Below are 14,466 nucleotides of genomic sequence, written 5' to 3'. Positions count from 1 at the left end.
GCTGTATTCAAATAGATTTTGTCAATAATTATGAGAACATGGGAGAGAGACTGGAGCCTCATATGGGATGCTGGCTTCAGCTGACACCTTGATTTTAGCCTTGTGAGTGCAAGAGAGAAGAACCCATTTGAGCCCTGCATGGACTTCAGACCTACAGAACTGTGATATAATATGTGGATGTTGCTTTAAACTGTTATTTGTGGTAACTGGTTATATAGCAGTAGAAAACTAAGACAGCCAGCCATACTCCAAATTTGTATAGTGGCACGCTCTTGATAAAAACGTGTCAATGGAAAGTACAGAAAATGGCCAAAACCCATGTTATTTTTTCAAATGGTCCTGAGTTTGATTGAGATATTCAGATTGCCTTTGTCTAGTCGTCCCCCATGAGTGCAAACCAATTTTGTATATGCTTACAGTCAACCACATTGGAACCTGTACCTATGTAAGACATATCCCAATATCAAAGATGTTAAAATAAGAAATAGAAATGAATGTAACAATCAGTAACATATAAAAATTCATCAATTAGTTCCACACATATTTCTACGAGGCTAGATGACACTGAGTGAGGTTGTACCTAATTTAAACTCTGAAGGTTCTGCCTCCTCTTTAGCATTACAGGAGTGACAAAACAAAAAGCATTATCTGCTTTTTCCTATATTAGCAGATAATACCCCTTAATTCACTCTGAAAGTTGCCATGAGATATATCAGTGAAATAACTGCAGAATGTGAAATATGATCTCTTATAGTTAAATGTGTTTAATATAAATGAGGCAGAGGAAAGGGGAATTAAAAATTAGGAAGTAAAATGTTAGCAAAGATTTTTTAAAAATGCATAATTTATTATATATGTATGTATTCCTTAACAATATGTTGTATAATCCAACAAAGAAATATATATCAATGAAAATGACAGCTATAAAACAATAAAATGTATAAATTCTAGAGACATGTTGAGTGAAAAAAAAAATCCTTAGACTACATGAGAGTATGATACAATTCTTTTGAAGTTCAAAAAAAAAAAAAAAGAAAACTAAAAAATAAGTCACTTTAGGGATACATATGTATTTTAGGTCTTTCTACATGTGAATAAAACTATTAAAAAGCGAGCAAGGGGGTGGGCAAAGATAGGAAAAGAGCTCAAATAGATAAAATACAAGCACTCGTAATGTTATCATTCTTAAGTTAGGTGATGAGTTATTATGCTTGATAATTTATTTGCATTCCACATTTACCCTTTTATAAGCATCAAATATTACATTTAAATATAAGTCCAAAATTATGTATAAAATGTTGATAAAATTTATATCTGCATGGCTGTTCCTAAAACTATGCTTATTTTATCAAGCAGAGTTCTTGGTTTTAGGCAATTCAGGTTAGTTTTAATAACAACAAAAAAATGATTTTATTAAAAGTAATTCTCAGGTTCTCTAGGACAGCCAACAAACAAGAATTAGAGGTTACAGGCCAGGCATGGTGGTTCACGCCTGTAATCCCAGCACTTTGGGAGGCCAAGGCGGGCGGATCACCTGAGGTCAGAAGTTCGAGACCAGCCTGGCCAACATGGAGAAACCCCATCTCTACTAAAAATACAAAAATTAGCTGTGCATGGTGGTGGGCACTTGTAATCCCAGCCACTTGGGAGGCTGAGGCAGGAGAATTGCTTGAACCCAGGAGGTGGAGGTTGCAGTGACTTGAGATAGTGCTACTGCACTCCAGCCTGGGTAACAGAGCAAGACTGTCCCCCCCCCCAAAAAAAAATAGAATTAGAGGTTATCATTAAACCACTTTTGCTGCTCCTCTGTGGAGATGAATGCAGTAGTGTTGTTAGTCACCATTTTCAAAGGAATCTGCATGGTTCCCTGCTTCTTTGTATCACTAACTTTAAAGTTGAAGGCAGATGTTTCTTCCTTAGCTGCAAAGGAGGCTGATAAAACATTTACCTGGTACTTTCAAATTCTTTAGGAGGGAGGAATGCTCTGCCTTATTAGGTGAGGGATTCCCTAAACACAGGATTTAGGATATTGGGCAGCCAAAAGAGAAATGACAGATGTCTGCTACAGCCCATTCTCTTGGCCATTCAATATCAACATACTTCTTCAGCTAATTCTTCCAAAACTATATTCAAAGGGAAAGGACTTGACAATGTTAACAGTCACAGACATGTAACAGTCACAGACACTGTTAGTTGCTTTCTCAATATTCTTTCTTCTTGCTAATACTGATTTTATTTGGGACAGCTATGTACCCTGCTTTCTTTGCAGGTACCAGTGGCCATTTAACTGGTCAGGCAAGTAAGTCAAGGGGGAATCCATTTGGAATTTCTGGGAAAGCTTTGCTTTCCCTCATAAAAGGGGAATATATATAGCTGGCACAGGCCATTTCCATTTTTTCTTCCTTGCCTTCAACATGGGCATGACACTTGGCTAGTCAACAACTTTCTAGCAAACACAAGAAAACAGCATGAGGGATGAAAGCCAATATGGTAAGGAGGCAGATCTGAAAGACAGAACTGCACCTTTTCCTGTATATAGTAAGAGTCACTGATTATACATTATTCCTTTCAGTTGAATGCACACATACTCTCAGCCACGCCATTCTAGAAAATAATAATATCTCATTAGTTAAGACTCCATTTATTGAAGTCATAATACTTTCTAATATATGAGCTGTGGTGTTTCTTTTGCACTGATAAAAACAGATTTTGCTAATTAAGAACCACTTGAACTCCCAGCAGTATTTGGCATTTAGGCATCTCAAGTTAGTTAGTGATTAAAAATGAGCTTAAGACTGTCTGGGTTTGAATCTTGGTTCCAGTTTGGACAAATAACCACCTCCTTGTGCCTGAGTATCTGCAAAATGAGGTACAGTTAAAATGGAGATTATATAATATAGTACCTGACAAGACAGTAAAGCACTCAATAGATGGTAGCCATTATTGGCAATACCATACATACTTTGCTTTTATGGCACCAAAGTTTTCTATTTCTCTCCTACCCATTTATTATCTCTATTGAATTCTCAAGTTTAAAGTCCCTCTTCTGTATCCTATACATACTTACATAATGGATTTATCACACTGCATTATAATTATATATATACTTGTCTCCTGTACCAGACTTTTTCATTTTTAAAATCATAAGTATTAATGAAGTGGTTGGCACATAGACTATTTTCTTTTTAATTTTTTAGAGTGCTAACTATTACACAATGGGGCCTAGACTAGACATTTTTAAATTAGTGTCTTCAGGAATTCTTTGGGATGATTAGAATATAAATTCTTGAACTCCATCACCAAATTTCTATTTCAGTGGGTCAGGGAACCACATTTTGAAGAACACTAAAATAGACCTTTAATGTTTGAATCAAATTATGCATAAGGTATTAATATAAGAATCATATATAAGATATGGATATAATACTACACTAATATAAGGTACTATTTGTAGAGTTATACACTGCTGAATATACTGTGCTAATTACAAAGTATGTATGACTCTTGTGAGGACCACTTGACAAGGTTGCTATATATATATATACGTAAAAAAACACTGCACTTCCTAATTTGACTTATTACTGAATAAAATCAGCTAATCTTCTCAAAATGCAGTTTTTGTTAGAAAATGTAATTTTGAACTAAGATTTTTGCAAACCAGGCAAGTTCTTCATCCACTGAAAGAGAAACTTTAAAATCCACTTAAAATGAAAAGCATTCCTCCCCCACTCAATTTTCTAACTACACATTATCTTCATAGCATTAACACCAGCCAGAATTTATATTATGTAGGGCACTAAAAGCTTCTTAGACTTGTACCTCAGGCTTTTAATTTCTCAGGGGGAAAAGTTAATATATAGATTTATCCTGACACTTGAGATATAAAGAACTTTATAAACAGCTCTAAAGGAACATAAAGCAGATAAAGGGACACCATATTATACCTTAATTTGATTACTTCATCATTTTCGCTGAAATCTGGCCATGGTAAGTTTGGCCATAGCTGCCAAATGGCATAGAGTACCTGCCTCTTGAATGGATTTATGGGTCACTTAAGGTATACTTCAAGGCAGATGGCTGGGCTAACAGTTTCCTTACTTACTCTTGGGAAATGAAATAAAAAATGCTCACACTTGGAGGTGTTTTTTTGTCAAATTCTATGCAGGATATCGAACAGAAATTTGAAAAATTCTTAAATGACATATACCTATTCATTAACACCCACTGCTCTAGATGACATCCATTAGTTATTACTGGGATCAGATGCTTTTAGGACATCTTTGGAAGATTTTGTTTTAACTGTAGTTCTTTATAGCATTACAAAAGAAATATATCACATAAAGCACTAACAACTCTTTTTAATACTGTGTCTCTCCCATGCAGTATGGTGCTTAATGTTACTGGAAACTATTGACAGGTTTAGCATTATTTCAATTAATTCTGGGCAAATCTAAATAGAATAGTATAACACGAAGAATTTATAAATTTGAAATGTGAGTAAACTGAGATGGGAATGAGTTGATGAGTGAACCCAGCTGACCACTGAGCATTTGAATCTCAATGTTGTCTACACAGCATTATGAGTGTAATAATTTTCATTAGGTAACAAAACTGCTTCCTCACCTTTTTATATAGCTTTAAAAAAACAGAAAAAAGACAAAAAAAAAACAAAAAAAAAAACAAAAAACACAACTGCTTCTATGTAAAAAAAAAAAAAAAAAAAAAAGCAAGCCAACTACCTATTAGTGCTAGGACTGAAAGACATCCAATCCAAGTAAGTGATGGTTCTTGATTATAAAATGGAAATTGTATAAAAATTAAAATAGAATATAGAACTAATACGATAACATTGAAAAACTGACTACTTATATTTGGTTTTTTGATTTTTTGTGTTTTTTTGGCTGATTATATTTAATAAAAGCTACTTTTAGTATTTGAACTAAGTGCACGTGTGCATGCGCATACACAGGACAAGCTCCTCAGCTTTGAACAGTATGAACTTTGAACAATACGACAACTATAGTATCACTGGGGAAAAAAATAGCTGACTTATTTCCAAGTACGTTTCCTGGGACTAGCAGTAGGTTCTCTCAAATTAAAAGTAAAGGCACCAGGCTATAAAGTGCCAATTCTTAGCACCAGAGAGACTTAAAACTTCACAGGTGAATGACATTACAAATCAGAGAATCTGCTGACCTAGTTCTGTGGAATTGTATTATTTTGTCAAATGGAAAAAAAAAAAATCAGGGTTTATGCCAAATAGATTTAAAAAGTTAAATCTTTCCTAAAATTTCCTAGAAGTGTATTTTACAATGCTATATAAAATAAAATTGCTGGCTTATAAAAAAATGCTCAAAGTTTCAAAGATGTGAAAAATAACAATGAACTGAAAACATAGTTTATATAAATCAAAGTCCCAGAAATGAAAATTAAAAGTAGTCTCTTTGAGAAAGGAATGGTGAAATTCAGCATGTATTCATATTAACACATCTGAGAACCGTGGACAGCCATTATTGACTGGAATTCTAAATTGCCACCTGATACCTTTAATTAAGATTAAATCAAATCTGAGGCAAGACACTTAATGGACAGTACTTGAATGGGAAGATAGTAACTTCCTTCCTTGATAGACAATCTCCAGCCATCATTCAGAGTTCAGTTATTTGATGGCTTGGGAAGCAGTGTCCATTGAGTTTTCCTTTCTGGCTTGAAGAGACTCACTGCTAATGGACAATAATTCTCGAAGTTCCTTATTTTCAAGCTGGAAAAAAAAAAGGCATGTTTATTTCTGGTATATTTACTGTCAAGCTGCATTACAACAACACATTATTTTGAGCCAGGAGCAGAAAACATTATTTTTAATTTAAAAAATTTTAAGGAAACAAAAAACCCACTAGTTGAGAATTTCCTTAAATACTACTTATTTATTCATTTAACAAACATTTACATGTAGGATGTAGGCAATGATACTCTTTTGTAGTAGTAATTTACTGAGTAATTTCTATATACCAAGTGTTACAATTACAAAGGAGAAACAAAAAACAGGGTCCCTCTCCATTTGAGGAATTCACTATGTTTTATTCTTCATGGTTCCCACAGTTTTACTATTATTTCTTTTATTTAAAAAATTCCTAATAATCGTTTCACTCTGATTAATCTCCTCTCCTGGATATCTTATAGTTCCAGAGAAATGGAAGGAAAGGGGGAAAGAAATTACTTATTGAGCATGTAGCTGGGTACTACTTGGGTGCCCTGTATATGCTATCTCACAATGATCTGTAGGGTAGGTATCATTGCCTACATCCATGTATTTCATGAGGATGCTCTGGCTCACAAAATTCCTAAAAGTTGTCCAAATTCAGACAACTTGGATGTGGTATTACTGGGGTCTGAATCTAGTGGTCATGTTTTTTCTACTTGAAGTATTAAGGTAGAATTTGTCCCACATTTCCTTAGGGCTGTTTCCATAAGTGAGGTAAATCGAGGATAAATAGAAGGTCATGCTATCATTTCACTAGCTCCTAATTCCTCCTTGGGACCTGTCACTACCTTTGATTTCTAGAGAGAGTAGCTTCCGCTCTTCATCCTTATTCTCTGCAGAAAATTCTGGTAAACCAAAGCATTTTTAGCTTCACCAAGATGTGCGGAAGTCCCAGCTAGAGTAACTAAGAGATTAGAGCCTGTGGTCGATGAATCTTCAGTATTTGTATCTGTCTCCTAGCATTTACATACTATTTAATATCATATGATACTAGGATTATCCCTTCCACTAGACTCTGGGCAGGTACCTGTGTTTTTCTCTCTGGTATTTCTCAAAGGCCCCAGGACAGTACCTTGTAATAAGCAGCACACAAACCATTTACTGAAATGCTTCATTTTTTTTTTTTTAATTTTTCAGACAGGATCTCATTCTGTCGCTCAGGTTGGAGTGCAGTGGCATGCATGATCATGGCTCACTGCAGTCTTGACTTCTGGGTTCAGGTGATCCTCCCACCTCAGCCCCTGAGTACCTGGGATTATAGGTGCACACCACCACACCCGGCTAATTTTCTGTATGTTTTTTGTAAAGACAGGGTCCCCGCCATATCGCCCAGGCTGCTCTTGAACTCTTGGGCTCAAGCAATTCACTCACCTCAGCCTCCGAAAGTTGAAATCCTTAACAATTTTATGAGCACACTAATGCCCCAAACCCTTTTTTGTGCTCCCTTAAAATAGGAATATTAAAATATTCCTATTTTAATCAAAATATGACCTAACATAGCTTTTAAGAAATCAAGACTACAAGGCTTATACAAGCAGTTCTTTGGCTTTGTAACCCAAATGCAACCACTTTTAACACTTTTATCTATTTCTTTTGGTATTTAATTCTGTAATTCTAAATAATATGCTTATACTGCTATTTCCTGATCATTAATTTTAGACATTATCTACTTCACTTATTATGGCAGAAGAAGGATTTTATCTCACATATAACTTCTCCCCTCTACTCCCTCTACCTTCCCATTATAATATCTCAAGTTATTGCCAATACATAGTTGGTATTTCCACTGATTGCTGTTTACTATATTTCCTTTCTTCAAAAGGATATCAAAGAGTATGAAGGAGGAGTTTTAATTTTAAATCATGAGCACACAGAAAACATTAATATATTACAGTGATGGGATAGTGATGGCATATCTTCCAGACTCCGAAAACTCTGAAATACTGTGAACCTAAAATAGCTACAATCTTACCTCTAATTGGGCTAATTTTTCCTGAATCTTACAAAACTGGTCATCATCCACCTGAACTGCTCTCCTCATCACTTCTCCCATTTCGCAGATTCTGTCAATCTGACTCTCAATTTCCTGTGAAGATATTAAGGAAACAAAGGTGGAAAAGTCACCTGTTCTCTCTATATAAAGAACATAAAAGTGTGTGCATTATGATTTTTAAAAGTTCATTTAATCTATGATACAGAAGTTACAATGGAGTTTCACTATAATTTTAGTCCTTAGACATAAAGCCATAGTAAAGTGATCTTGTGGTATTCACAGATAATTTTTTTTTTTTCCAAAAAATCAATTGTGCAAGACAGTGTGGCGATTCCTCAAGGATCCACAACTAGAAATACCATTTCACCCAGCCATCCCACTACTGGATATATACCCAAAGGATTATAAATCATGCTACTATAAAGACACATGCACACGTATGTTTATTGCGGCACTATTCACAATAGCAATGACTTGGAACCAACCCAAATATCCATCAATGATAGACTAGATTAAGAAAATGTGGCACATATACACCATGGAATACTATGCAGCCATAAAAAAGGATGAGTTCATGTCCTTTGTAGGGACATGGATGAAGCTGGAAACCATCATTCTGAGAAAACTATCGCAAGGACAGAAAACCAAACACCACATATTCTCACTCATAGGTGGGAAATGAACAATGAGAACACTTGGACACAGGGTGGGGAACATCACACACTGGGGCCTGTCGTAGGGTGGGGAGAGTGGGGAGGGATAGCATTAGGAGGAATATCTAATGTAAATGACGAGTTAATGGGTGCAGCACACCATCATGGCACATGTATACATATGTAACAAACCTGCACGTTTTGCACATGTACCCTAGAACTTAAATAAAAAAAAGAAGGCCTCCTTAAGGGGATCCTCATTCCAGTTGTATATGTTCTATTGATACCATTACTAAGGGATACAGTTTTTATTTTTTTATTTTTTATTTTTTGAGACGGAGTCTTGCTCTGTGCCCCAGGCTGGAGTGCAGTGGCGCGATCTCGGCTCACTGCAAGCTCCGCCTCCCGGGTTCACGCCATTCTCCTGCCTCAGCCTCCCGAGTAGCTGGGACTACAGGCGCCCGCCACCTCGCCCGGCTAATTTTCTTGTATTTTTAGTAGAGATGGGGTTTCACCGTGTTAGCCAGGATGGTCTCGATCTCCTGACCTCGTGATCCGCCCGTCTCGGCCTCCCAAAGTGCTGGGATTACAGGCTTGAGCCACCGCGCCTGGCCAGGGATACAGTTTTTAAACAAATATATAATGTTTCTTATATTTAAAACCAAGAAGTGAAGAGTAGAATGCATTTTCTGTTTTCACTCTTTGCCCAGACATCAAGTTGATAATCCTATGGTTATCAGTGATATGCATCAGCTCATAAGTAACCCTTCAGTATGTGAACATGGGGAATTTTTAAATACTGGGCTCTTCGATATGGATTTGTGTTACAGTCATGTTATCTTCTCACGCCTTCCAAGATTTCAAAGGATCTGATGGCTGTAATTGCAGAGAATAAATGAGTAATCTTTAGTCTATTTCAGAAATAGAAGGCCAGATGATTCCCTTTCCATAAAGGATTAAGTTTTCATCCAATGCCAACTCTGATAAGGCCTTAGTCATTTCTGTGGGTGAAATCTGATCTGATGCAAGCAATGTTATTTTCATTTCTGAAAATTATCTATGTCCAGTGCATCAATCACCCAATAGGTCCACCCTCCAATAAAAATATTTGAAACGGAAAAAAAAATCAGTTGTAGTTTAACTACCCATTGGATGTTGGATACTACCTCTAAGTGGCTGTTTAACTTAAATTTGAATACTTTCACTGGCAGGAAGCTTACTACATTCCAAGGTGCCTTATTCTATCTTTGGACATATCACTTAGAAAGTTTATCTATCTGAGTAAACTGTCTCTTTCAAAGTTCAGGTTTTTTCCTCCATATGAGAATAAATAAAATCTATTTTTCTCTTCCAGTTGAAAGCCATTCAAATATTTAAAATATCTGTTTCCTAAAACTTTTAAGTCAGTAAAATGCATTCAATGTAATTTAAGATGAAGCTTATATTTCACTACATCTCACAGAAGTAGTAGGCTCCAACTTATACATCTAGAATTAAATGACACAGTACACACGAATGTACAATGACAACCATGAAGCACCTACAAACATAAGAACAATTACCGAGTCTCCCAAATTAGATAATAAGCAATCAAAGCATAGAAACTATGCCATGTTTGTTTTTTTTAAAAACCATACTTCTATCCCCTAATAACATAGTATGATGCTATGTGGTTCAGTTTATAAAAGGTTTATTGACTGCTTGCTATATGTCAGGTACTATGTTAGGAATAAAATGTGAATTCAAGTGCCTCACAACCAAGGAGCTTAAGTGAAATGTATAATAACCAACCAAGTATTTACTGGGCACCTTCAACACTAACTGACATTACGTTTGGTGTGAGGGCTAAGAATTAATGAACATTTTCAAAAGAGATCTTGGTGAGGGAGGGGGAACGTTAGTCCCATTCAAATAAAAGGACCTGAGCAACCACTATCCTTCTTTCTATTCATATCTTTACAAAGCCATGGCAAAATAAACAACAAATATGATAAACATGAAAGGAAAACAAGCTTACTTTTCTTCAAAAACAAGCACACATGGCCAGTCACAGTGGCTCATGCCTATAATCCCAGCACTTTGGAAGGCTAACGTGGGTTGATCGCTTGAGCCCAGGAGTTTCAGACCAGCCTGGGCAACATGGCGAAACCTCATCTCTACAAAAAAAAAAAAAAAATAATAATAATAAAAAACCCCACAAAAATTAACAGGGCATGGTGGTGTGCACCTGTAGTCCCAGCTGCTCAGGAGGCAGAGGTGAGAGGATGGCTTGACCCCAGAAGGCAGAGGTTGCAGTGAGCTGAGATCGTGCCATTACACCACAGCCTGGTCGACAGAGCCAGACCCTGTCTCAAAAAGCAAAAAAACAAGCACACAATCTAAAACAATCTCAAGATTTCAATTTGGTTCATTTCAAATTTATTCGAAGTTTCTTACTGCAGAGTGAGACTGGTGAGCTTTCAGGACTGGTTCAGCATCCACAGCTTTTTTAGCAACCATTAACTGTAACATCTGTTTCCGGTACTTGCTCATGATGAGCTCCAAAGCATCCTGGTGTTCCTCCAAGGAAATCCACAGCTCTGTCAAAAAATAAAATAACTTGGCAGTGATGTCTGAGAGACAGTTCCCAAATCCAAAGTCTTAACAGTTAGAATTTTGCAATACTATAGAGATAATATGAATCCAAGGTTGTAAATCAATGTTTCAGTCCACAAAACTGAGCAGTTAAAGTCTATGTTAAAGGTAACTTTCTAGGCAGAGAAGCAAAATCTTGCAGTAACAACAACGGATATGTCATCAGAAGACATGGATTTGAGTTCAGTTCTGTAACTTGCTTGGTTAATACTCATAAGTAAATCATTTAGCTTCTCTGAGCCTATTTCTTAACAGCATTGTGATAGATAAAAATGAAGATATGAGAATACAGTAGAATGATATATGTGAAACCCCTCTGGTAAACAACTATTAATACTACAGTCATTAATAATGTACTAATCAAGCCTAAGAATATATACCCTTAGAGTAAAATTCTGCTGCTTCACCTTGCACAAACAAGAACATAAACAAAACCTTAAATCTTACCTTCAGTGTTTATATTAATATTTAAACATTAAATTTTAAGTCCATGAGGATATGAACTCTTTTGTTACACATCTGGAGATGCTTAAAAATAAACCATGCAATAATTCTAACTCTACATAGCCCCTCTTTGGTAAGCTGCTACAAAATCAGTCAGATGACCTTGAAATGGGTAATCTAACAAACTTTACTGTTACTGAGCCAGCACAGGAGGACTCTCCTACTAAAAGTACTGACCTGGAAATAGATGCACACCCTTGTGAATGTTTAGGGCAATTTTGCAGTAACTTTAAACTATTACCAGATATGAAAAGGCCTGACTAACCTCTGTTTTCCTGTTGCAAGTCTCTAATCTGTGTGTTCTCTTGAGACAGCAGAATGTGAGGTTTGTATTTGGACATGTCCTTCATATCGGATGCATCCTCTTGATACTGGACAAATAGAGACAGTCTAAGCATGCCTTAAAGAGAACAGCGGCAGATGCAACTCAAGTGGCAGAAGTCAGGGCTCTAGGGCAGGATTCTCAGCTCCGACCCAGGAAAAAGGTCTCACCGCCGCCCTCTGAGACCGGGAATAAATTTCAGGCCGAGTTCCCACTTTACCTCGCTCTCCACCCTTCAGTGCCCAGAATCCGAGAGCACTGGACTCCTACCCTCTGCCTGACCTGGTCCGGAAGCGCTGTCCCCGCCTCCCGCATAGCGGCTACCCGCCGGTGCAGCGCTGCCGACTGATCCACCAGCGACTCGGCAGCCGCATCGTGCTCCCGCAGCCTCTCCAGAAGCGTCTTGGCGTCTGTCAGGATCTTCTCGATGGTGCAGCTCATAGCAGCAGCACAACCCCAGCCCCTGCCGGGCTCAGCTACGCGACTCGCTCAGATCTTCTGGGAGTCTGTCTCAGCATTACTGGCGTCACTTCCGGGCACGTTTAAAAGGTGTCTTGGCAGACGCAAGAGGCGCCTGCGCAGTGGCACCCTATTTTGCGGGTTCACCCGCTTTTACCTGTGGCTTCCTTGCAGTCCTGCCTGACGCGGAGCCCCAGACCTGCCCTTACCACGCTCTTGGTTTCCAGTTGCCACAGCCTGGTGGTCAGGCCATGATGAGCTGGGCAGAAGGAAGGTCTCTTTTCCCCACTGGTTTTCATTGATGTGGATTGTTATTCAGTCACAGTTATTTTCTTTTTATTTTCATTTAATTTTTATTTATTTTTTTTCGTTTTTGAGACGGTATCTTGGTATCTTGCTCTTGTCGCCCAGACTGCAGTGCAGTGGCGCGATCTTGGCTCACTGCAACCTATGGCTCCAGGGTTCAAGCGATTCTCCTGCCTCAGCCTCCCGAGTAGCTGGGATTACAGGCATGCACCACCATGCCGGCTAATTTTTCTATTTTTAGTAGAAACGGGGTTTCACATGTTGGCCAGGCTGGTTTTGAACTCCTGACCTCAAGTGATCTGCCTGCCTCGGCCTCCCAAAGTGTTGGTGTGAACCACTGCGCCTGGCCTACTTTCATTTAAGTTTTAAAAAATTGTGGCAAAATGCACATAAAATTTAATATCTCAGCCATTTTTAAGTGTACAGTTCAGTAGTATATTCATATGGTTATACAGCCACCATCAGCATCCATTTCTAGAACTCCTTCGTCTTGCAGTACTGAAGTTCTGCACTCTTTAAACAATAACTCCTCATTCTTCCTTATCCCCAGCCCCTGGCAACCACCATTCTACTTTGTCTCTACAAATCTGACTATTCTGGGTACCTGACGTGAGTGAAATCATACAGCATTTATATTCATATAACTGCCTTGTTTCACTTAGCGTAATGTCCACGAGTTTCATCCACACAGTAGCATATGTTAGAATGTTCTTCCTTTTTAAGGCTGAATAATATGTATATGCCACGTTTTGTTTATCCATTCATCCGCTGGACAGTTGGGTTGCTTCCGCCTTTTGCTATTGTAAATAATGCTGCTATTACAACTGGCTCACGTCTGGCTGTTTGTTGCCTAGAGGCCAAAATCATGAGAAGTGACTGATGATGAAAGGAAAGCAGTTTTACTAATCAAACGCTCGCAGATGGGGAATGGCTACACTCATGCCTTCAAAACAGCATTCCGCTTTTTTTTTTTTTTTTTTGTCAACGTATCCCAGAGACAGTATCAGTGTCCAAACTTTAATTTTGTCCCATATCAATGCCAGGGTGGTGTGCTACCTGTCCTGAGTCCATCATGTCACTCCTGCGGCCAACCGACTTAGAGTCAAAAGAGTTACAGCCAATTAAACATTCTAGGCCAGATGGGGAAGGAGGTGGGCAGGCACTCATTAACCTTAAAACTCCTCTTAAGCAATGTTAAGAGCCAAAAACCAAAAACCAAAAGGCAAGGTTACAAAATTGACTTATCTATAAATTCTATGCATTGAGCTGCTGTAATCTTGGCTTGCTGCAATTAGCTATATGAAATGCAAGCATTTTGTTCAGCTGTTTTGGCATCTGTGTGTCATCCTTGATTTGTAGGGTCTGAACTGATTTTAGCCCTCAATACTGGCCCTTACAACATTATGTTATAGTCTCTAGGCCTGAGGGGATTGAAGAGTTTCAACTATTGTAGGTAAAACAAAACAGAAAGAATTAACAACTTTTCAAACACAAAGGTCATAAACCCTGCCTAGTTTTGAGAGTAACAGGAAAGAAAGTTCATACGGAGCTAAACACTTAAATTATTTACTATCAAGGCACAGAATACATTACATTAGTTCAGATAGAGGCAAAATTGTTAAGTGAATCTTAATATTTTTGAACACAAGACTGTCCCTGTGTCTCATGAAAGCAGTTTACTTTGTCGCCTTTGCCTGAGTCTAAAGATGAGGCTTTGGTTAACTGCAGTTTAGTGTCAGATACTGGCAGGAGTTGGTGCCTTCTTTGGATGAGATATGTGTAAAGCCCTGTAACTTGAAAGCACAAGGATTAGTTAATATCACCTGATAAGGAC

At 37.8% G+C, this 14,466-nt stretch overlaps 1 protein-coding gene across 4 annotated transcripts; it reads right to left on the bottom strand.

Annotated features, from left to right (window-relative positions):
- Positions 1-826: 826 nt before the first annotated feature.
- Positions 827-12,380, bottom strand: SIKE1 (suppressor of IKBKE 1). 4 transcript variants are annotated; one of them, XM_073998420.1, is made up of 5 exons: positions 12,088-12,380; positions 11,811-11,916; positions 10,844-10,986; positions 7,734-7,847; positions 827-5,761 (listed from the first exon to the last, which is right to left on the bottom strand). In XM_073998420.1, exons 2-5 carry the CDS (start codon positions 11,893-11,895, stop codon positions 5,660-5,662), a joined length of 444 nt encoding a protein of 147 aa, XP_073854521.1. In that variant the 5' UTR covers positions 11,896-11,916; positions 12,088-12,380; the 3' UTR covers positions 827-5,659. The 4 variants fall into 4 exon arrangements, with proteins under 4 accessions (XP_073854521.1, XP_005542293.1, XP_005542294.1 ...); XM_005542236.5 differs by having other exon boundaries at positions 12,138-12,380; XM_005542237.5 differs by having other exon boundaries at positions 12,150-12,380.
- Positions 12,381-14,466: the final 2,086 nt, after the last annotated feature.

The sequence above is a fragment of the Macaca fascicularis genome, chromosome 1, assembly GCF_037993035.2.
Source record: "Macaca fascicularis isolate 582-1 chromosome 1, T2T-MFA8v1.1".
NCBI lineage: Eukaryota > Metazoa > Chordata > Mammalia > Primates > Cercopithecidae > Macaca > Macaca fascicularis.
This window is presented reverse-complemented; position numbering and strand designations above follow the sequence as displayed.